Here is a 24,181-nt window from a genome sequence, read left to right as displayed (position 1 = left end):
GGATGCCAGGGACAGAGATGCATCTTACGGGGACAGTATGGTGACTACGCTGCCCTACGCTGACAATGTAGCTTAGCCTACGCTGACAACGTAGCATAGCATGGCGCCATAAAACTACACAAGTACCTTATTTTTTAAAATGTAATATTATATTACATATAATGTATATGTAATGGTTGGCACCTTCATCCTTTAGATCTAAGTATAAAAAGTTTGTTGTGTAGCGCAGACTTCCACATTTTTTTTTGGTTCACAAGGCTAAGCACTGCCTACTGCGAGTTATATTGATATTAAAAGTAGCAGAGGACCCGTGTAATCCTATAGAACAGTGGCCCTCAAACTATGGGTCCTGACCGCAAAGTTGGTCCTGATCATACAAGAGAGGGGGGGTGTTAATCGCACAGGTATTTAATATATGTTTTTCAAAAGGCCCCTTGTATTTGAATAATTTTTCATGTGACATGTACCATTAGTCAGAAGGGTGTGCTACCACTGGACATAAATTTAAGCAAAGCATTGTGGTTTTTTGAAGAGACAAAAAGCAACAAGAGAATGTCTCTGCGTGGTGCACCAAAGAGAGGAAGAATAAAATGTAACTTTTAATTAGTAATTAATAAAATTTAAGCGAAATAAAAGACACAATACATATACACATAAACACACACGGACAGTGGAATAAAAAGGATGATCAAATCCTCACAACGTGGGACCCCCCTGTCCCATGCAATTTTGTATAATAAACTTTTTATTTATAAATGTGTTTTGATGATCTGTACTAGTACTGGTTTATTCAATTTATACCAGTATTATGTGTTAATACACAGTTGTTCCTTTTAGGTAAGCGGTAAATCTCAGTGATAATCACCCAGATGATACTGTTAACCGTGGCTGAGTTTTTAATATTAAATAGACATGTGGATCACAGAAATTTTTGTAGTAGGCCAACCAACCAATAAATCGCCTGGTGTGTATGGCCAGATTGTACCTTCCACTCACAATATAGGGTGAGTTATATAAATCAGTGTTATAACACTTAATAGGCACGTATCAGCGATAGTCACAGGTTGCCACGAGTGCGGCTGCCCGGTGTTGGTATATAGAGCCGTAAAGAGAAATTTGTGGTAAGCCAACCGACCAATCAATCGCCTGGTGTGTATACCAGATTGTACCTTCCACTCACAATATAGCGTGAGTTATATTGGTTAGTGTTTTGACACTTAATAGGTACGTTTTAGCGATAGTCAAAGGTTGCCACGGGTACGGTAACCCAGTGCTGGTATAGAGAGCCGTAGAAAAACAGTATTCTATGCTGCGGCTGATACAGCTCGCCGGGAGACAGGTAAGCGCTCGTGTGGACGTCACACACAGCGCGTGTCAGCCGGGCAGACTAGTAAGTGCGAGAGCCGCTACCTATGATATTTAAGGAAAAAACAGATCAAAATACATTTCAAGTGGGGTAAGGGGAGCAGGGGGAGAAGCCACGAAGTGTACAGTCGGCGTACGCTTCGCCTAGCAGCTTCGTCAGGACCAACCTGAATGAGCCCCGGAAGCCCTTTAAGTACCTGCCCTTAATGAATATTCATGACCTGCCATTCAGAGTGTATCAGTCTCTTTGTTCATTGGTTTATTGAAGTGCCATTCAAAGTGGGATGGCTTTGAGAGAAGTTAGAGCTTGGCTAGCTTCAGATATAATGTTTAAATCTCTAAAATATACATGTCTTGGAGGAGTCATCGTACTTGAAAAATAGACATGAATACAATTTATTAAATAGGTAGACAAAACAATCAATCAATTAAGGGTAACAGAGAATGTTACCAAGGGATTGTTTTACCTGGCAGTCTGTGTTATTGAACTGACAATAATTCATGGTGATTAACTGTAACAGATATTGTCCAGCAAACACATTTTTTATTATTAAATTAACGGAGTCAGAATATTATAAGCAACACGAAGATAATATATATAAATAAAACAATTGGTATAATAATTAATAAAATGGATCATGATTTGGTGTAACAGGTAAAAAATGTTGAGAATAAAGGAGAATATCATGTGATCTAGGTGTGAGATATTACAAGTATCGGATAAAATAGAAGAAATGAAGAAAGTGATATATTGGAAATGCTAATCGGTGCTTAAAGATAAGGTCTGCATAGAAATGATGTGCAGAGAAAATGGAGGGGATCTAAGTCCCTTCATCCACCGCATATACTGGGGTACGTGTGATATATTTAGACACACGTCACTCAGGTACGCGGTGGAGAGGAAAAGACCGATCCAACGGTGATACTGAGAAAAAAACTAAAGTCTAAAGTGTACTGATTCATGTACAAAATTGTACACGTAGTGAATGGACTGTGTGTCAGGGTGTCTATAATGACACATTGAAGGAAAAGGGGGGGGAGAACACTGTGAAAAATATGGTAAAAAATAGCACTATACAGAGTGAAGAGAAACAGGGATAAGGTGTAATAAAGAGAAGAGACGACATTGTGTTCAATCTTTATGATTAGTGGTCCCAAATTGAATTCCGTTATTAAGATAATATTCAATTTAATTTTGAATAGATTAAAACATAATAGACATAGGATTACAAGAAAATATTTATATTATAATGTGAATGGGCTAGAAGGAGGGAATAAGAACATCAGAAGAGAAAGAGGATTATATCAGAATAGTAATATGTTCATAAAAAGACAGTGTAGTTATTCTCCTCATTCAGACCGATGGGGGTCATAGACCCCATAAGGAATATCAGTCTGGTTTCATGTCTTAGGAGTTCTCTATCCCAATCCCCTCTACGGATATTCATGACGATGTTAGTCATGCCGTAGACTTTTAAGCCATTTGGACTGCCATGGTGAAATCTAAGAAAGTGTTTGGCCACTGGTGTTAAGGTTTTGAATTTTAGTTTGTCTTTAGATGCATTTTTGATACTGAGTAGGTGTTCCAGGATTCTCTTCTTTAATGGCCGACGGGTCTTGCCGACATACTGTTTACCACAGGGGCATTCAAGATTATAAATTACCCCTGCGGTGTTACATGTGATATATTCTCGTATTTTCCATAGTTTGCCGAATTTGTCAGTATAGGTGTCACGTGGCACCATGTAAGCGCATACTCTACATGTGCCACATTTGAAGGACCCTTTCTTAGTGACTTTGTTAGTGGTAATTTTTTCAAAATGGCTATGGACAAGAGTATCTCTCAAGTTGTTACACCTACGCCAGCTTATGTCAACTTTTTCACCTAGGATGTCTTTCAAATCAGTATCTGTTTTTAGAATATCCAAGTGTTTATTCAATGTTTTTTGAACTTCTTTCCATTCTTTGCAGAAGGTGCCCACAAAGCGTATTTTTTCTTCAACTTCAAGTGCAGGTTTTTCTTTTGGAATGAGGAGCTGTTCTCTTTTATATTTGCCAACCTCTTTTCTAGCCTTATGTATAGACCTATTGCTGTAGCCTCTGTTTTTGAGCCGCAAATCCAGTTCATTAGCTCTTTTATTGTAGGTCTCCTCTTGTGAACAATTTCTTTTTGTTCGTAGGTATTCCCCTTTGGGGAGACCTTTTATGACCGGGGGAAAATGTGCACTTTGATGATGCAGTAATGTATTCGTAGCGGCCTTTTTACGAAACATGTCCGTAATAATTGACCCATCCGGTTCAATACTAATGCTCAAATCAAGGTACTCTACCCTCTCCTGACTTACATTGCAGGTAAGTTTGAGATTTAGGTCATTATGGTTGAGTATCCCAAGGAATTCCCAGAAGAGACAGATGTCACCCTCCCATATAATGAGGAGGTCGTCTATGTATCTAAGCCACACTGGTATGTGCTTAGTGTATGTCTCATGTTCTTCCGTAAATACCTTCTCACGTTCCCACCACCCCAGGTACAGGTTAGCATACGTGGGGGCACAAGTGCTCCCCATCGCAGTCCCCTGTACCTGGAGGTAGAACTGGTCCTCACATACAAAGTAATTTTTAGTTAATACAAATTGTAGTAACTTGATGACAAAATTGTTAAGGGGTACATTTTTATCCATACTTAAAAAATACTCTGCTGCCTGTATACCATATCTGTGGATGATACTGGTATACAGGCTTTCAACATCGCAGGTAATGAGCCAGGTGTGTTGGTCTAGAGTGATATTTTGTATTTTGTTGAGGACGTCCATAGTGTCCCGGACATAGGAGGGCAGTGATGTTACAAATCTTCTCAGATGACAGTCCACAAATTGACTTGCTTTTTCTGTTTTTTCTTTTTTTGGTCCTGATCATCTCAGCATGGGGTCATGACTCCATGTTACTGACCAGGCTGATGACTTCTCTAATCTCCCGGTCAGTGATCCAAAGAAGTCTGAAAAATCAGTTCAACTATCCAGAATCCTCGCATCACAGGCTATCAGGGATCTTGCCATTCTCTGTCACCCCCTGTCATCTACTGCTTCCCTGCCATTCCCAATGCCTTCATAGCATAACATTTGCATCACTGAAATTGTGTAAAAATATAAGTAATCGCATTAGTGGTCACTTCACTTCTGCCTCCATCTCAGATTGTCCTTGGAATATTTTTGTCCAGCCTGAGGTGTTTTGTGCCTCCACAATGCTGCCGTTCATGTGCCACCTGCCAACAGCACATTTATTGTCCCATAGCTAAATAGTTTGAGGACCCCTGCTGTAGAAATATGATACTAAGCTGAGTTATATTAATGAATAGGGTCGCACTAAGATGCTGCAGCCAGGCTGCAAAGCAGGAGGGCACCGCTATTGCACTTGTGTACCTAAAAGCAACTGCTAACCACTCCCTAAAGGAGCTGTCCAACCAGCCCTCTTTGGCACCTTCTGTCTGTTATACAATACTATAGGGCTCCTCTCTGCACAGATGCGAGGTGGTGATGATGCAGGGTGTTATAAAGAAGGGGGGGGGGTTAAACAATCCAGAATGGCCCTGCTTAAGCATCTAATATCAATATTTATTTACAGTAGCCAGAACTCACTGAATATACCACAGATATTATTTACATACATTATTTAGATATTATTTATTTACATATATTATCTTATAATACTAATAATAATATTTACTGTGATACAAATAAAGAGCCTATAATAAATAAGAGAAACAGACTGCAAAAACCTGGTTTGGGAATTGCGAATGCAATCCATTAGCAAATCTCTCGCAAAATTTACACTGGCAGGTTTTCTGTCTGGCCGGTGGCGTCACAGTCATTTGTACATTATTGATCCAAGCTCAATTAGCACCATTGTCAGCATAAAATATAACAGTAGTTGGCACAACAGATTGTGGAGGTACTTGGGAATGTTACTTTTTATCAGAAATTTCCCACAATTCACCTCCAACTTGTGGAGGCCCAGTTCTATGTTTCACAATATATTCAATATTTGCTTCCCATCAATGTAGAGATTACATGTGTCTACCATAACAATATATCAATAGTAAAATCAATAAGGCAGGTGATATTTCCTCAGTTTATTGGGTCAGGAATGGCAAACACATTTGATATTAAAGATGTGTACACTCGGTGCAATATATTGCTCAGTGTCCCGTTTTCATCAGCAACCAGAGATGGTCGCTGATGAACAGGAGACTCTGCCAGGGGGGAAACAGCTGCTCGCAGGAGCATGTTCCAGCGACCATTAGGGGGCTGAACACGGGAACGCGCACCCAGCGGTTTATCGCCGCAGCATAAACAAATCACTGGCAATATGGTCGCTCAGCGAAGATATTGCCAGCGATATTGCACCGTGTGTACACAGCTTTAGAGATACCTCAATTGTACAAATCATCAGATTATTAGTTGAACCCCATGATGAGTTCACTGAGAGGGATGCATTTAGTATCCTGGCAGATGGGATGCCTGCAGTCAGAATACCGATGTTGGCATCCCGTCTAGTGCCATTAGACCGGCGTCCGAATGCAGACATAAATGAGGATACCGACCTTGGAATTCCAACTGCCAGCATTCTGAAAATACGTATGGTGGGAGGGAGGTTAGGGTTAAGGTGTGTCAGGGAAGGGTTAGGGCTAGGAACGTAGAAGGGGTTAGGATTAAGTGGCAAGGTACAATGGTTAGACTGCGGGTCAAGGTTGAGGGTTAGGTGAAAAAAAAAATCCTGGTCATTTGATACCTGTAGAGGGATTGTAGCATTGCAGGGTCAGTGCATTGTATTTAACAGCACAGGAGCCAACCAAGTACAGCTTCCCACCGCACCCAACAGCAGCAAAGTTGCTCACGTATTTCTGGGCAGAGCTTACTCGGGACCATGTTCCACTGTAAGGGTCATAACACTCCACCTCCACTGCATCCTGCAGGGTTCCTATGAAGACAGGGAGCCAATAAATGATTACCTTTGATTTTAAACATTGTGGGCCTAATTAATATTCGTAAGCATTGCTGAAGTTCATGCACCGTAGCAATTATGTGCAGACCACGAATGTTCAGCGTTCGCCCTGCTTATGCAGCATGGTAATTTGGCTAATACAATCGATATGAGATTTTTATTGTATAGTGATTGACAGGAAGGAACCATTTGGGGGAGGTGACTGGAAGTGGCAGCAAAAGCGCAGGTGTGTGATGGCCATATTCCGGAGATTATCTGCCTTCAGGTGTGAAAATGTACATTAAGCACCAGCATCACTACTGCTGCAGCCATAGCGCTATGCGAGCAGCCGCTGTCCCTCATTCTTGCATACTGTATAGTCTGCATATATGTATGTAGTTGCAAATGAGTTGGCAATGGCTCCGGTGGTCATCTACCATCTTTTCGGGCAGCAGCTTCACTTGCTAAGATTTGCTGTTCCGTAGCCTTATACAATACAATTGTGTACAAACATGAATTACTGTAGGTTCTATGTTAGATGCTGCAACAGCTGAGAAAATGCTGGTGTACAGTATATGAAAGACATAAATATACAGTAGATGTGTATTGCACAGTCTGACCTCCTATAACATATATCTCCCCATTCAAAGAGGCACTGGAATGATTAGTCCGTGGATTAACCATAGGAGATAAGGGTTTCCATAGCCCTTCATTCAGGACAAAACGCCATCCTTGACGTGTTGACCAAGAATCATCTCGCGATCCACGGGATCCACCTAGGAAATAGCCAGAGGAAAATTATGAATGTGCTATCGAAAAGAAAGCGGTTACAACCATTTACCTAAATCAGTGCTGGGCAACTTCCCCGGGGCCACGATTATGGCCCCCAAGCCTTTACTTGCAGCCCCAGCTCCTTCCTACTTTGTTTGTAATAACTTGTAAGTGGGAGGAGGAGCGGGTACTAATTTCCCATGCCCAAGCTTATTAGAAAGGCACAGCAGGGGCCTGGTTTAATGCTGCTAAGGAGGACAAGTGTCCCATGTGTGGCCGCGGGTGAGAATGCCCCCATTAGTACCCGAGCCTATGATTGCTCTTGGCAGCCCTGGATGTGTTATTGCACTTGGGTCTCTATCATTGATTTAATAGTTTTATTGAACTAGGGCAGTGGTAGCCAACTCCAGTCCTCGAGAGCTACCAACAGTTCACGTTTTTCAGCTCTCCTCACAGGTACACAGGTGCACTCATGACTGACACATTTTAAAAGATCCACAGGTGGAGCTAGTTATTTCACTTGTGATTCTGTGAGGAGACCTGGAAAACGTTAACTGTTGGTAGCTCTCGAGCACTGGAGTTGGCTACCCCTGAACTAGAGCAATACTGAATTGCTGTGGTAGTTAAGTATCCACTGCTGCAAGTTGCAGCGACTTCAATGCTTAATTGTTGGGGGCATAATAGGCCTCTAAAGGCCCCCATACATTAGGTTGACTTCTCCACTCTGAGAAGTTGCCCGCAATCCCCTCTTGAGCCGCCAAGGAAGGTCCCGGGCGGCAGGATCGCATGCTTTATACTGCATGTGGTCCCAGCCAAGCCAGTCTAGCTGCAGAAGCAATGGGTGTGTGGCATCTTCATGAGGCCACACCCCTTTCCATAGAGGCCACTCCTCTTTCCAGGAGCACTGCGCATCACAGTCCCAATTCCTACTAAAAAGTTGGGAGGTTTGTGATGGGAAATTTTGATTGTAAAATTCACTGTGACAGGGACTGATATGAAAGACTTAATATTCTCTGTACAACTCTGAATAATATATAGTAATATAGTATAATATATAGTAATATAGTAATATGTGTGTTCTATACAAATAAATTGCTGATTAATAAATAATTACATCTTAAAAAACTAGAGTGATATTTTTGTCTACTGAGGATCACCATTACCACCTACTTTTTATTATATTGTTTAAATGCCTGTATCACACTCACCTGTAACATAGACGTCATTGTTGAGTGATGTGACAGAGAACCCCCACTTATTATAATCCGGGAAATCAGGGAGATCCATCCACATTCCTGCCATAGATGTACAAGCATGTCAGGAAAGGAACAGTAATATAACCCTCTGCTGTCACTAACTTCCCTGCCATGTATCCCACTGTACTCCTCTCTGCTTTGGGTACATAATAAAACATTTCTAAAAATGTTTGGAATAATTATTGATTTATTATCATTTCAACATCTAAGTATATGGGGGAGAGAGACCATGAAAACCTCCACACTCCACAGTACTTATTTTTTAAAATATATAAAGTTTGTATTGACACGTTGCAAAAGAACAACAATAGTTTGAAGAAATAGGCATCAAGAGAAACCGAACCCTTTCGCCATATTTTTAATAATCTACTGTAACAGAGACAACAATTATTATTAATATATTTCTGCTATACAGATAGTCCTTAAAGGCAAAGGTGGACAAGGAACTAAATATTATGGCATTAATATCGGATGGCAGAGGTGGTACTACCATTGGTGCAGCAGGTGCATTTCACTAGGGCCCACTGCTGCCCAAACCAACAATGAGTTATCCCCTGGCCCTCCCGCAGACCATTTTGAGCAATGTTGAATGAATGGCCCAGTGCACCTGCTGGGTTTTTACTGCATAAGGCCTCTCCCGGCGGAGCTTTATCAGGAGAGCTGCTCTTTGCATTGCTCATAGCATATGTTAGTACATATCCGATGAGAATCGGCGCAATAGGCAGCGGGATGTACCGCCGCTGCTTGGTACATCCTGCCCCCTGTCACACACTGCCGTGTTGCATATTGTAAATTTAAGATGGATACACACTAAAATATTATCTTTCCAATCTTTCTGGATGAAACGAAAATCTGGTAATGTCTGATAAAAAAATTACAACCAACTATTTGCTCCCAAAAGCTGGAAAATGGACAAAAACAGTAATTTGCATAAATGGCTAAATCAAAAGGCTTGAACCATTTTGTCTGAATTACCATTTTTGTCTGTTTGGGAGCAAACGGTCAATTGTTATTTGCTCCCAGAAATTAACATAGAAACAGAATTTGACGGCAGATAAGAACCCATCTAGTATGTCCCTTTAAATTACCAGATTTTGCGTCCAACCAGTCAATTTAGAAAGTGTGTGTCCAGCTTTCGGTTGAGGTGGAAGAGAGGGCCTAAATAATATTTTTGCCCGTCACCCACAATCTCCGCCACTGTTGGATGGTGTAAATTTACTCACTTGTTTTGGGATTATAATAAGCAAAATTTGGCAATGTCTTGGGCGGTGTGTCATCTTCATCATCATCATCGTCATCTTCTTCCTCCTCCTCCAGAACCTTTCCGCCTACCACCACCAGTACTTGTTGGAGAGAAACTGGTGTCTGCTCAGTACAGCCATTGGTCTCCTGAAAGCGGAGGGAAATGACTGAATAAAAACCTGCATTCTGCACAGCATGCTCCTCTCCCACCTATCTTATTATTATTATTATTATACAACCTTTTATTTCCCTTTGTCTATAATCCTGTCCCACCATTGAATGATACAGCTATAATTACTACTGTTAGCACAAGGGTCATAGCGGTGAGAGGTGACATACAGTACATCTAAAAGGTGACAGGTGTGGGAAACGTGACACGAGGTGTAACAGATAACTCACAGTGTGCGAGAAGAGAGGCAGTTTGGAGAGATTTGCAAGGAATCTGATGATAGCTTTGACAGGTGATATGGAGGAAATAAATAGCACAGATGATCCGTGGGATGTCATCCAGGTGAAAGGACAGTTCAGGTGTGAGAGCTGTCTCTGATGTGACATGACACATTACTGCAACACTGCATAAGCTCCTCATGTTAACACCAGTGAAAGGTGACACAAGTGGTAAGAGGGTAAGAGTTACAGGCAGAAGTGAGAGCACAAGATGACCCAGGCTGGAAAGAATGCAGGAGAGGTGTAATGTATTGTAAACCAGGCACATTCAGGTGATATGGATGTACACTACAAGCGTTGGACATTAATATATATGGTTATATTCTAGCACAAATTAGGTGCTGTGGAAGTTTGGATTCAGAAAAATATATTTTATACAGAACAACTACATATCTTTCCCTTGTGAATGAGCATAATTGGATAGAAAATGCTTACAAATATCTACTTAAAATGCAGAAAATATTAGGTAAATACAGTTGTGCTCATAAGGTTACATGCCCTAGCAGAATTTGAGATTTTCTGGCCATTTGTAAGAGAATATGAATAATAACTCACAAACTTTTCTTTCCCGCATGGTTAGTGGTTGGGTGAAGCCATTTATTGTCAAACAACTGTGTTTACTATTTTTAAAATCATAATGATAACATAAACTACCCATATGACCCTGACCAAAAGTTTACATACCCCAGTTCTTAATACCGTATATTGCCCCCTTTAACATCAATGACAGCTTAATGTCTTTTGTGGTAGTTGTGGATGAGGCTCTTTATTTTCTCAGATGGTAAAGCTGCCCATTCTTCTTGGCAAAAAGCCTCCAGTTCCTGTAAATTATTGGGCTGTCTTGCATGAACTGCACGTTTGAGATCTCCCCAGAGTGCCTCAATGATATTGAGGTTAGGAGACTGAGATGGCCACTCCAGAACCTTCACTTTATTCTGCTGTAGCCAATGACAGGTCGACTTGGCCTTGTGGTTTGGATCATTGTCATGTTGGAATGTCCAAGTACGTCCCATGCGCAGCTTCCGGGCTGATGAGTGCAAATTTTCCTCCAGTATTTGCTGATGACATGCTGCATTCAACTTGGCATCAATTTTGACCAAGTTTCCAGTTCCTTTGTAGCTCACACATCCCCAAAACATCAGCGATCCACCTCCATGTTTCACAGTAGGAATGGTGTACCTTTCATCATAGGCCTTGTTGACTTATGGTTGTGGCCAAAAATTTCAACTTTGGTGTCATCACTCCAAATGACTTTGTTCCAGAAGTTTTGAGGCTTGTCTTTGGAGTTTTGTAAGCGGGATGCTTTGTAACATTTGCGTAGTAAGGGCTTTCTTTTGGTGACTCGACCATGCAGCCTATTTTTCTTCAAATGCTTCCTTATTGTGCATCTTGAAACAACCACACCACTTTTTTTCAGAGTCCTGTATTTCAGCTGAAGTTATTTGTGGATATTTCTTTGCATCCCAAACAATTTTCCTGGCTTTTGTGGCTGAAATTTTTGTTGGTCTACCTGACCGCGATTTGGTTTCCACAGAATCCCTCATTTTCCACTTCTAAATTAGATTTTAAACACTGCTGATTGGCATTCTTAATTGCTTGGATATCTTTTTATATCCCTTTTTTATGTTTTATACAGTTCAATTACCTTTTCCCTCAGATCCTTTCACAATTCTTTTGCTTTCCCCATGACTGGATGAAAGATGCAAGGGTCTTTCAGGAGACCAGAAACTCACGGACCTTTTATTTATATATATATATATATATATATATATATATATATATATACACACACACTGATTACAAGCAAACAGATCACAGGTGAGGATTGTTACCTTTAGTAGCCATTCAAACTCGTTTGTGTCAACTTGTGTGTATATTATCATGGCCAAAATCTCCATGGTATGTAAACTTTTGATCAGGGCCATTTGGGTAGTTTCTGTTGTCATTATGATTTCAAAAGTCTAAACACAGTTGTTTGACAATAAATGGCTTCACCCAACCACTAACCATGAGTGAAAGAAAAGTGTGTGAGTTATCATTCATATTCTCAGACAAATGGCCAGAAAATCATAAACTCTGCTAGGGTATGTAAACTTAAAACACAACTGTATGTTTTTTTAGCGATCCATCACCATTTAAGATAAAGACAGCCACACACTTCATTTGTGCTTATGTAACCCTTTGAGTGCCAAGGGAATTTGTCAAAATAGGTGTGAAAATTGCCAAGAAAACGTTTTTATTAAACCTTTGAGTGCCAACGTTGCTGTGAGGTATCCTCAAAATATCGAACTAATCTTCAATTACTTGACTTGGCTGTATTTGTAGTTATTTAGACTAAAAAAAAACATTTGCTGTGAGCGACACTGGCATTTTTAGAGGATATTTTGAAGATCGCTCACATCAACGTTGGCAGTTGTGGACTAATTTAGAGTGCATTGAATTTACACTGTACATTTACATCTCTGAATCGGGCCCAATTGTGTGTAATCAGTTGACTTGGATTTAATTATACACAAACATAAAATCTACTGTAACCCATTGTGGGTTGAACATCTCAGTACAGTACCTGCCCAAGGTTCCGTGTGATCAGTGCTCGGCATGTTTCTGATTCACTGATCAATGGCTCAGCATCCATTAGCTCTTGCAGGTAATGATCAGTCAAGCTTGACAGTCTGGCCATATTCAGCAACTCTGGGAGGTATGAGGCCCGGCTCTCCTCATCTTGCCTCACCCACTGAAGGACCGCCTTTGCCCGGCTCTGATCTTCCCTTACTTGTAGCAGTGGATCACCCAAGTAACGAAGTAGATGCTCAGGTGGCAAAAGTAGGAATTCCTCCTCTTGAGTTACCGCCTCAAAGTTCTCCTGCAGGAAAGACCAGGCCTTTGCAGTAACCTCAGGGCAGCCATGTCTTTCACCAAATTCCCAGATGCCTAAACAGTTGGTGGCATCCATCTGCTGCTGCAAATACCGAATACACACCTTCCGCACAGCAGGAAAATTCAGCTGATTGGATACACGAATCAGTCCCTCTACATTTACCTGGTTAATAGTCAGGCGACCGGTGTAACAGAAATTAATTAAGGTCTCCATGAGTTCTGCATCAACCTCTTTGATCTCCACATGAGCAGAGATGCTTTCCTGGAAGTTCCCTGTAAACATGGTATGGAAATACTGGCTGCAGAGAGCCAGCACTGCGCGGTGACATGGGAACTCCCGGCCTTGGACTATCAGTGCAATATCGGAGAGCTGGGGGCTGAAGCGCAGAGACTGGAGACCTGCTAGAATAGAGTCTGAGTGAGAGGGAAGACAGAATTCCAGGTCATCAACGTTCCTCACCATGATTCCCTCTGAGGAGCCTCTACAGGAGGCCAAAGGTGGACTGGAAATTCTGTAAATGAATAAATAAATGAAATAAAGAATAATCAACAAATCTGGCATAAGTGAGTGATGAAGCAGGCACGTATTTGAGCATGTTCAGACCTCCTGTGCAAATGCCTTCAACGAATATTACACTTGCCGAGGCATTGGCACGGGCAGGGGAGAGCCAGCAGGGAGCGGCATCAGGGGAATGGCCAGCATTTTAAGGGCTTCCTCATGAAAACGCTGTGCATTGCCCTGGGCACGGTATTGCCTGCTCAGGAAGGACGGGTCGGAGCAGGGTAAGCTTGCTTACATCACTGCTTGCAGGGGCATAACTAGACATTCGTAAAATATATATTACGAATAATTGCATGCAATAACTCACATATGTATGGGCAGCATAAGACCGGTCTTTCTGATGTATGGGCACCTTCACTCTCTCTTTCTCTCTCTCTCTCTCTGGGTATTTCTAGGGTAAAGTAAGATGCGGGTGGTATTTCAGGTAACCATAGGATTGAGGATCACTGTATGAATGGCAGCAGCTGTGTCGTTTGCATAGCTTCTCAGGTCAGCATATGCAAAGGTGCAGCAGAAATTGAATTTCCATCCACCTCAGGCCCATTATTATTATTATTATAAATAATAATGATAATAATACATTTATAAAGTATATCATTGTTCATAATGTGTGTCTGTATACTTAATTTGTTTCTAACATTCTGAGCTTGATATGAACAAATTATGCTTTTAGTTTCATACTGCATATTCCTATTTATCAAATGAGCATCAACTTGCTATTTATATTTATGAAGAATAGAATTAAATGGGGCTATAGTACGTTATTAGTCTGAATAGTAAAGAATTTTTTATCATACTGTAGGTTAATCTTTTTAAAGATGGCCATACACTAGGGCAATTTATCTGACGCTTCAAATTGCATGAGATTTCTCTTGAACCTCCCCGGCAGCTTCCCAGGAGTCCTGCACATCAGATTCTGTACTTTAGGGCTTATTTCGCATTAGATATATTGCATGCAATTTTTCAACCTGTGATGGGCTGTACTAGAGGGTGCTAGGGGGGGCTGGCCTAAATAGTATTGCTGAATTCGGCCGGCAAAAAATACAACTGGAAAATACTCATTTTCCAGGCGTTTTTGGCTGAAGCCTGCACGGATCAGTCAGATCCATGCAGGCTTCTCTGTGTAATAAAATAGAAAAATAAATAATAATAAAAAAATGGCGTGGGGTCCCCGGCCCAGCTATAACCAGGCCCGGGCTCATTGAGCCGGTCCTGGTTACAGAAATACAGGGGGGTGAAAAGTTTGGGTTCCCCTGTATTTCTATAACCATAAGGCTGATGCTGCGCTGCTGGGTAGGAGGAAGGGGAGGGATCAGTAAGGAAGGAGAGGAGGTGGCCTCCCAGCTGCTGCTGCTGCTGTTGCCGGATGGGAGAGGAGGCGAGCCCTGCTGCGATGGACAAATTTTTTCGAAAAACTTCTGTCAACCTTTTGGGTGTTGACCGTGTCCACGTTGACCATAAGCTTGTGTCGCCCTTCTGGCAATGTCTGGCCTATACCAGTAATTGCTAACCAGTTTTAGGGGGGGTTGAGGGGGGTTTTGATGTGGGCTTGACAGGAGCATGGCATGACAAATCACATAATGGTAGCCCCATCCCTTGGATAGTTTTGCTTTACATTTCTAATGTTGTGTCACCTAAGAAGTGGTGGCAGATGTTGATTGTCCACTTCTACCCAAACCTCTGAGACTCCAGGAAGTTCAAAGGCGGAAGAAAATATGCATTAGGAAACCAGACGTACTCATATGAGTTGGGTGCACCAAAAGAGACGTACAGCTCTGTATAATGGCAAATATATCCATTTTTCCCTGCATGCTGTAAAGGAGCACATTCTCCCTAGGTAATATCTACTAATACTACTATTAATATTATTATTATTATTATTATTATAGCAGTGGCCACTAATGGTTGGCAGTACATTAGGATATTAGGCAGGTTGTCTAGTGCATATACAGTATGGGCTATGGCCAACCAGAAGGATAAAGTATTTCCGTTTGAAGTGAACATGCTGCTTAGCGACATTGGGCAGATGAATTACTAATGAGGAGAGCGGAGCCTTTATGTTGCTCAGCATGCGAATCTTGCACAGTGTTACCTCTTCTCACGGTTACCTGTGCTTTGTGTGTATTTTGTGTGCTGTTAATGCTGTCTCAGTTAATGAGTAGAACATTCTAATTAAAATTGTATGACAGCCATTCAGCACAGCTCTGCATGTCGGAGCTGGGTGTAATTAGAATACAGCATTTTATAGACCTTTCTTTTGGTTCCATAGCCAGTGTATACACTTTAATTAGTATTATTATTATTATCCTTTTTTATATGGTGCCACAAGGGATCCGCAGCGCCCAATTACAGAGTACATAAACGAATAAGCAAAATGGTGACTTACAGTTGAATACAGTAGAGGACAAGTACATGGGGGATGCAGTTGAAATCCCGGCGGTCGGAATGCCGGCGTTCAAAATCCCGACTGCCGAAATCCAGACACCTTCTCCCTCCGTGGGTGTCCACGACTCCCATAGAGGGAGAACAAATGAGTGTGCCCGCTGCGTGGCGAGCGCAGCGAGCCCGCAAGGGGGGGGGGGGGCGATCCACGTCCCCCCTTTTCGGGATTTCGGCAGTCGGGATTTTGAACGCCGGGATTCCGTACATGGTACATAACCATATTTGCATCAGCAGAAAACACTGGAATAAGTGTCAGCATGGCAGAAAACCTACAGGATTCGTTCCATCATAGATGGTTTAAGTAAGCAGGAAAAGCACATGAGGGCAGGTAGCCCAAAATAGTACAAATAGAGAATTGTATGTTGCGCAATTATCAGCAGCTGGCACGGGGTAGTCAAAATAGGGTATGTGCCAGCGCTGGCTGAATGATTTACAAGACGGTTGATTAAAAATTCAAAATTTTAATTACTAATAAAAAAACAGGTACTCTTTACCTAGCACGGCGCCTACGATTTTGATCGTGGGCATCGCAGGTAAAAAAATCGCGGGCATTGAATGCACTAAAAATCGGGTGCGACGCGACCGACGCGATGCCCGCGATTTCCCATAGGGATCAATGTTAAATTTCTCAATTGACCCGATTTTACTGTTCAATGCCTCAATTGACCCGATTTTTCCATAGGAATCAATGTTAAATAGCCCACAGAGGCCAAATAGGCACCCTAAAGTGTGAAATGGCCCCCACAATTGTTAACACCACCCCACGATCAACGTGAACCCGAAGCGTGGCGAGCGCAGCAAGCCCGCGATGGGCGGCGGTACGCGTCCTACGACCTTTTCATACCCCCACTATCCACGTCGGCGTGGAGTTGAGAATAGAATAGTGTGGCGAGCGCAGCGAGCCACCGAGCCCGAAGCGTGGCGAGCGCAGCGAGCCCCGCGAGGGGACGCGGATACCTTCACAGGTAAACGCGTCCCTTCACAGGTATCCGTGTCCCCTCGCGGGGCTCACTGCGCTCGCCACGCTTCAGGCTCGGTGGCTCGCTCCGCTCGCCACACTATTCTATTCTCAACTCCACGCCGACGTGGATAGTGGGGGTATGAAAAGGTTGTAGGACGCGTACCGCCGCCCCTCGCGGGCTCGCTGCGCTCGCCAGGCTTCGGGTTCACGTTGATCGTGGGGTGGCGTTAACAATTTGGGGGGCCATTTCACACTTTAGGGTGCCTATTTGGCCTCTGTGGGCCATTTAACATTGTTTCCTATGGAAAAATCGGGTCAATTGAGGCATTGAACAGAAAAATCGGGTCAATTGAGACATTTAACATTGTTCCCTATGGGAAATCGCGGGCATCGCGTCGGTCGCGTCGCACCCGATTTTTTAGTGCATTCAATGCCCGCGATGGGCGCCGTGCTAGGTAAAGAGTACCAAAAAACACATTAAACATTAATTCTGAAATATACCACAATGTGCATCTCAAATTGTATTCTAGATGCTACAACATATACAGTATGATAAAATTCAATGTTAGCTGGAGATAAATTACTGTTTAATGTATGAGAAGCCACAGCATTCCAACTGGTAAATATTGAATGAGAATATTACTAATCCACGATTTAGGTGTATGCTGCTGGATTTATTCCATGATGGTAAGTAGGTTATTTGTGGAGATGAGAGATGTGAAATCTTGCGTTTTACAAACGTTTCCCTTGTATCCTCATACAGGGGGGGATGCTCTAACATCCGCGCCCGCTTACTGCCCCCTATTGCCAGCTACCACATTCATAATTATGCACTAACATAGCTGGTCTCTGCAGCTCTCCCCTCCCTCCCTTACCCGGCGCTGCTGCGCTGGGCTCTCCTCCTCCCTGCACCTGGAAGAGGATCATAGTGCAGGGAGGAGGAGGTCACAGGTCCGGGCAGCACAGCTCTGTGCTGCCTGGACACAGGTGAGGGCGGTCATTGCGGGGCGGCAGGGGTCGTTGCGGGGCAGTAAGAAAGGAGAGGAGGTGGCCTCCCAGCTGCTGCTGCTGCTGTTGCCGGATGGGTGGAGGGAGGAGGGAGAGGAGGTGAGCCCTGCTGCGATGGACACATTTTTTTGAAAAACTTGTGTCAACCTTTTGGGTGTTGACCGTGTCCACATTGACCATAAGCTTGTGTCGCCCTTCTGGCAATGTCTGGCCTATACCAGTGATTGCTATTTGCTTACCAGTTTTAGGGGGGGTTGGGGGGGGGTTTGATGTGGGCTTGACAGGAGCATGGCATGACAAATCACATAATGGTAGCCCCATCCCTTGGATAGTTTTGCTTTACATTCCTAATGTTGTGTCACCTAAGAAGTGGTGGCAGATGTTGATTGTCCACTACTACCCAAACCTCTGAGACTCCAGGAAGTTCAAAGGCAGAAGAAAATATGCATTAGGAAACCAGACGTACTCATATGAGTTGGGTGCACCAAAAGAGACGTACAGCTCTGTATAATGGCAAATATATCCATTTTTCCCTGCATGCTGTAAAGGAGAACATTCTCCCTAGGTAATATCTACTAATACTACTATTAATATTATTATTATTATTATAGCAGTGGCCACTAATGGTTGGCAGTACATTAGGATATTAGGCAGGTTGTCTAGTGCATATACAGTATGGGCTATGGCCAACCAGAAGGATAAAGTATTTCCGTTTGAAGTGAACATGCTGCTTAGCGACATTGGGCAGATGAATTACTAATGAGGAGAGCGGAGCCTTTATGTTGCTCAGCATGCGAATCTTGCACAGCGTTACCTCTTCTCACGGTTACCTGTGCTTTGTGTGTATTTTGTGTGCCGTTAATGCTGTCTCAGTTAATAAGTAGAACATTCTAATTAAAATTGTATGACAGCCATTCAGCACAGCTCTGCATGTCGGAGCTGGGTGTAATTAGAATAAAGCATTTTATAGGCCTTTCTTTTGGTTTCATAGCCAGTGCATACACTTTAATTAGTATTATTACTGTTATTATTATTATGCTTTTTTATATGGTGCCACAAGGGATCCGCAGCGCCCAATTACAGAGTACATAAACGAATAAGCAAAATGGTGACTTACAGTTGAATACAGTAGAGGACAAGTACATGGGGGATGCCGTTGAAATCCCGGCGGTCGGAATGCCGGCGTTCAAAATCCGGACTGCTGAAATCCAGACACCTTCTCCCTCCGTGGGTGTCCACGACTCCAATAGAGGGAGAACAAATGAGTGTGCCCGCTGCGTGGCGAGCACAGCGAGCCCGCAAGGGGGGGGGGGCGATCCACGTCCCCCCCTTGTCGGGATTTCGGCAGTCGGGATTTTGAACGCCGGGATTCCGACCACCGGGATTTCATGCCAATCCCGTACATGGTACATAACCATATTTGCATCAGCAGAAAACACTGGAATAAGTGTCAGCATGGCAGAAAACCTACAGGATTCGTTCCATCATAGATGGTTTAAGTAAGCAGGAAAAGCACATGAGGGCAGGTAGCCCAAAATAGTACAAATAGAGAATCGTATGTTGCGCAATTATCAGCAGCTGGCACGGGGTAGTCAAAATAGGGTATGTGCCAGCGCTGGCTGAATGATTTACAAGACGGTTGATTAAAAATTCAAAATTTGAATTACTAATAAAAAAACACATTAAACATTAATTCTGAAATATACCACAATGTGCATCTCAAATTGTATTCTAGATGCTACAACATATACAGTATGATAAAATTCAATGTTAGCTGGAGATAAATTGCTGTTTAATGTATGAGAAGCCACAGCATTCCAACTGGTAAATATTGAATGAGAATATTACTAATCCACGATTTAGGTGTATGCTGCTGGATTTATTCCATGATGGTAAGTAGGTGATTTGAGGAGATGGGAGATGTGAAATCTTGCGTTTTACAAACGTTTCCCTTGTATCCTCATACAGGGGGGGATGCTCTAACATCCGCGCCCGCTTACTGCCCCCTATCGCCAGCTACCGCATTCATAATTATGCACTAACATAGCTGGTCTCGGCGGCTCTCCCCTCCCTCCCTTACCCGGCGCTGCTGCGCTGGGCTCTCCTCCTCCCTGCACCTGGAAGAGGATCATAGTGCAGGGAGGAGGAGGTCACAGGTCCGGGCAGCACAGCTCTGTGCTGCCCGGACACAGGTGAGGGGGGTCATTGCGGGGCGGCAGGGGTCGTTGCGGGGGGGCGGTGGGTTGCTTCTATGGGTCATCGCCAGATTTTTCTGGCGATGCCCCCCGCCGCAATAACCTGGCGGGGGATGCTTAGGGCATCCCAAAATGCGGTAAAAACCCAGATAACGGGGATTTTACAGCAATTTTAGTTTAGAGAATCTCCCCCAAAGTGCTTTATAATTAGCAGAAATTTCTGGAGTCCTTGAGAAACAGCAACTCTGTGTACTGGTTAATTAGGTGCAAAGCAATTGTCCCACGTGCAGTGTCCAGTTTGAGTTAAAAGTTCCTAATGTCATACATGTGCTCCTGAGGAAGCCGGAGTGTTATATACGGGGGAAAATTACCCCCAACTGGTATCATACACTTGTTGCTGTTTTTGGGAACTTTCAACTCAAACTGGACACTGCATGTGGGACAATTGCTCTGCTCCTAATTAACCAATACACAGAGTTGATGTTTCTCAAGGACATCACTCCTGAAAATTCCTGGTAATTATAAAGCACTTTGGGTGGGATGTTCTAACATCCGCAGCCCAGCTCCACCGCCCTTCGGCGCCCATCGCAACATAATTATCGCATATGCTCTAACATATGTGATAATTATGGCAAAGGACAGCTCTTGCGTTAAGAGCTGTCCTTTACGGTGAGTCAGCGGGTCCCGGCGGCTCCCCCCTCCCTCCCTTACCCGGCGCTGGTGCTGCTGCGAGGGGCTGGCTCTCATCCTCCTCCCTGCACCCGGAAGAGGATTACAGTGCAGGGAGGAGGAGGTCACAGGTCTGGGCAGCACAGCTCTGTGCTGTCCAGACACAGGTGAGGGAGGGTCAGTGCGGGACGGCGGTGGGTCGCGATAGAAGCCCATAGGCTTTTGCTGGCGATTCCCCCCGTCGCGTTAACCCGGCAGGGGATGTTTAGAGCATCCCAAAATGCTAAGTTCAAGACAGTGTAGACTAGATGGAGAGGTGGCGAGAGAGACCAAAGTAGAGGACCGTTGGACGACCCCAGCGATGGTAGGAATCTGCATGGACACCAAGACCCTGAGCAAAGAGAGCAGCCCGGTGTAGTGCTCAGCATCCCAGGCAGCACTGAAGACCTGGTTGCAGGTGGCAGAGTAGTGCCCCTTTTCCCCCTTCCTTTACCTGTAACCCCTTCTGCAGCAATACTCTGCTATTAGAGGTGGCTCCCTTGGTGCTCTCCTGGTAAAAGCTCAGTTTAGAGAGGTGGGCTCCCTCAGGTAGTTATCTATTCCTCCACCAAATGCTGATGTGTGTATACAGATGTCTGATGCTAACAGGCAGGGTTTTATACTTAATAGGGAGGAGCTACTGCGGATGTGATCCCGCCCCCACTGCTAAGCCAGATTTAATTTGTCAGTTTATTGCTGACAAGTGATGCCTGGTGGTACTCTGCGGTGGCGCTTGTGTGGACATACTCTTAGTATATTTTTCACAAAAAAACCTAGAGTTTTCAGTAACAGGATTCTCAGAGACAGAGCTTTCTCCCAACCTCTGTTCGTACATGTGATAATTGATATATCCTTGGGATGTATTCCGTTATTGCAGTGCAGAATGGCGCAAATAAATCACATTCCATTTGCATCTAAGATGTGTATTGTGATATTTATGCCCCATACTGATTTACAGTTGCAGATTACTTTAGTTTAACCTACTGTACATGTTTGTTATTTTGGAAAACCCCCAAATAGTTTTCTAATTTTCATTCTATGAAAATACCAATAAAAAAATTGCTAATGTTGGTAACATTTGATTTGATGTGTAGACTGAAAACAAAGACTATTGTTTTTTTTCTAAAAAAAATCTTCTGGGGAAAAAAAACACGAGCGGTTTATACTACACTGTGGGGGGTATGCAATGTCTGTCGACCTCCCACAGCCATCTCCCGACGGGGGAGATGGCTGCGGGACCCTATTCAATGCTGTCTTCCCCGACAGCATTGAACAGGGGTTCTGTGCAGAACGAGCCCGACATCACAAGGGCTCGTTCTGCCGAGAAAAGCCAGAAATAGGCGAGCTCCCGGCCGGAGCTCGTCTATTTCCATCCTCATCTCGCCGGCCACGCACCCTTCTCGCCGCTCGGCGGCCGGGACATTGAATCCCGACTGCCGAGCTCCAGGCGAGCTGACCGAGACTGGGACAGGGGCACGGCTGTCGCGCTAGCTCGACAGCCGTGCCCCTGACATTGAATACCCCCCTGTATGTGTGGGTACTGCATTCAAAACCAGTGGTGTTGGTATTGGAAAGCAATGAGCCCTACTGCCAAAAAATTACCTGCACAGGGGTAAATAAACTTTCCGTTGTGAAAGGGTTAATTCTATGCCAATATACCATATATACTCAAGTATAAGCCTACTTTTTCAGAACATTTTTAATGCTGAAAAAGCCCCCCTCGGCTTATACTCGAGTGAGGGTCCCACTTTAGTCAATAAGTTTTCCCAGTTTCTTTGTTGTAAAATTAGGTGCCTCGGCTTATATTCGGGTCGACTTATATTCCAGTATATATGGTACCTATTTTTTGTTAGAATGTAATCATCTGCTTTCCAATCATCAATAATTATTGAACGCCCTCAATATCTCCTGTGACTCTCGTATATAGTTAACACTACAGTTTAACCAGTTTCTCACAGTATAACCAGGGCTATTTTTCAGCAGGCTCCAGCAGGAACTGTGGCCCTTATTCTAGTTCACTCTTTCTGAAAAAATATTTCTTAGATGAACAAAACCATGTGCACTGCAGGTGAGGCAGGTGTAAAACCCCACCAAATCTAATTATCTCTGCACAAGTAACACCTGTCTCACCTGCAGTGCACATGGTTTTGTCCATCTAAGAAATATTTTGTCAGAAAGAGTGAACTAGAATAAGGGCCTCAGTTCCTGCTGGAGCCTGCTGAAAAATAGCCCTGCGTATAACACAGCAGTAACGTTATGTACTGTATGTAGGATGTATCTCGCATTACTATTATGAATGCCAGGATGTTATTAGCCCTTGCAGCAGCTGCCTGGCACTGAAGGCCATCACTTAGCATATTAGAATTAAGGTGCCCATACACGGTGCGTTTTCGGGTATACAGCATAAAGAGTATGTGCAGCCCATACTTTTTTTTACTAGATCGCATCGCATCTATTACAAAAAGCACACTGCTGCAGCACATCGCATGCTTTTTGTACTAGGTATAATGCGATCTAGTAAAAAAAGTACAGAGCTCATCGCAACTCCTAGTGCATTAAATTAGTAATACTCCTTTTCCACTAGAAGAAATAACCCGGTAATCTCCGCGGGGACGCGCTTCTACCCGGGTTTTTCTGCTAGTGGAAATGCTCCCTGTCAAATAACCCGGTTTGGATTCCCCGGCAATCCTACCCAGGTCATGATCAGGGTAGCACCCGGTTAGCACCCAGATTGAAGGGTAGTGGAAACGCTCCCTAACCGGGTTATTTGACTGAGCATGTTAAAATCTTCACTGATTGGTGCTGCTGGGGCGCTGGTGAGTGATGTCATCACTTAGAGCCCCGCAGACTGCGCACATAGCATGGAGGAAAGCGTTGTGTGCACATGTGCTGCATGTCTGTCCTGCTCCCCTGCTGTATCAGAGGCTGCTCCAGCAGCCACCTTCCACTTTGCTGCCAGCAACACAGGCTGCCCCAGCAGACACTGCTATTCATCCCGCAGAAACAACATCATTATGGCTGCCAGCAATTGGTCTGATGCTGAAGTGAAGGAGCTGCTGTACATTAGGGCAGAGGAGGAAATCAAGCTCCAGGTGACTGGTACCGTAAAAGACGCAATCTTGTACAGAAATATTGCCCAGATGATGGAGTCTAGGGGGATACACCGCTCTCACCAGCAAGTGCTTAACAAATTGAAAGCACTAAAGAGGCAGTTCACCAAGGTCTCTGACCAGAACAGGAAAAAAAGTGGTGCCGCACTTGTCGAGTGGGTCCATTACGATCTATGCTGCAGGGCATTTGGCAAAAACACAGCTCTGACTAATCCTGTGGCACTGTCATCCTCGTTGGCCAGCCAGATGGAGAGTAG

The 24,181-nt window shown here is 43.7% G+C and overlaps 1 protein-coding gene across 1 annotated transcript in view; it reads right to left on the bottom strand.

Annotated features, from left to right (window-relative positions):
- Positions 1-24,181, bottom strand: part of KLHL30 (kelch like family member 30) — a 49,608-nt gene that overhangs the window by 4,401 nt on the left and 21,026 nt on the right. The window contains exons 2-6 of the mRNA XM_083178142.1: positions 12,628-13,450; positions 9,596-9,761; positions 8,325-8,411; positions 6,966-7,121; positions 6,154-6,342 (exon numbers count right to left, since the gene is read on the bottom strand). Coding sequence (XP_083034268.1) covers positions 6,154-6,342; positions 6,966-7,121; positions 8,325-8,411; positions 9,596-9,761; positions 12,628-13,401 — 1,372 coding nt within the window. The 5' untranslated portion in view covers positions 13,402-13,450. The remainder of the gene's footprint in view (positions 1-6,153; positions 6,343-6,965; positions 7,122-8,324; positions 8,412-9,595; positions 9,762-12,627; positions 13,451-24,181) is intronic.

Source organism: Crinia signifera, chromosome 3 (assembly GCF_055691185.1).
Source record: "Crinia signifera chromosome 3, ASM5569118v1, whole genome shotgun sequence".
Classification (NCBI taxonomy): domain Eukaryota; kingdom Metazoa; phylum Chordata; class Amphibia; order Anura; family Myobatrachidae; genus Crinia; species Crinia signifera.
The sequence above is the reverse complement of the archived record's forward strand: the minus strand, read 5'-3'. Positions and strand labels throughout refer to the sequence as shown.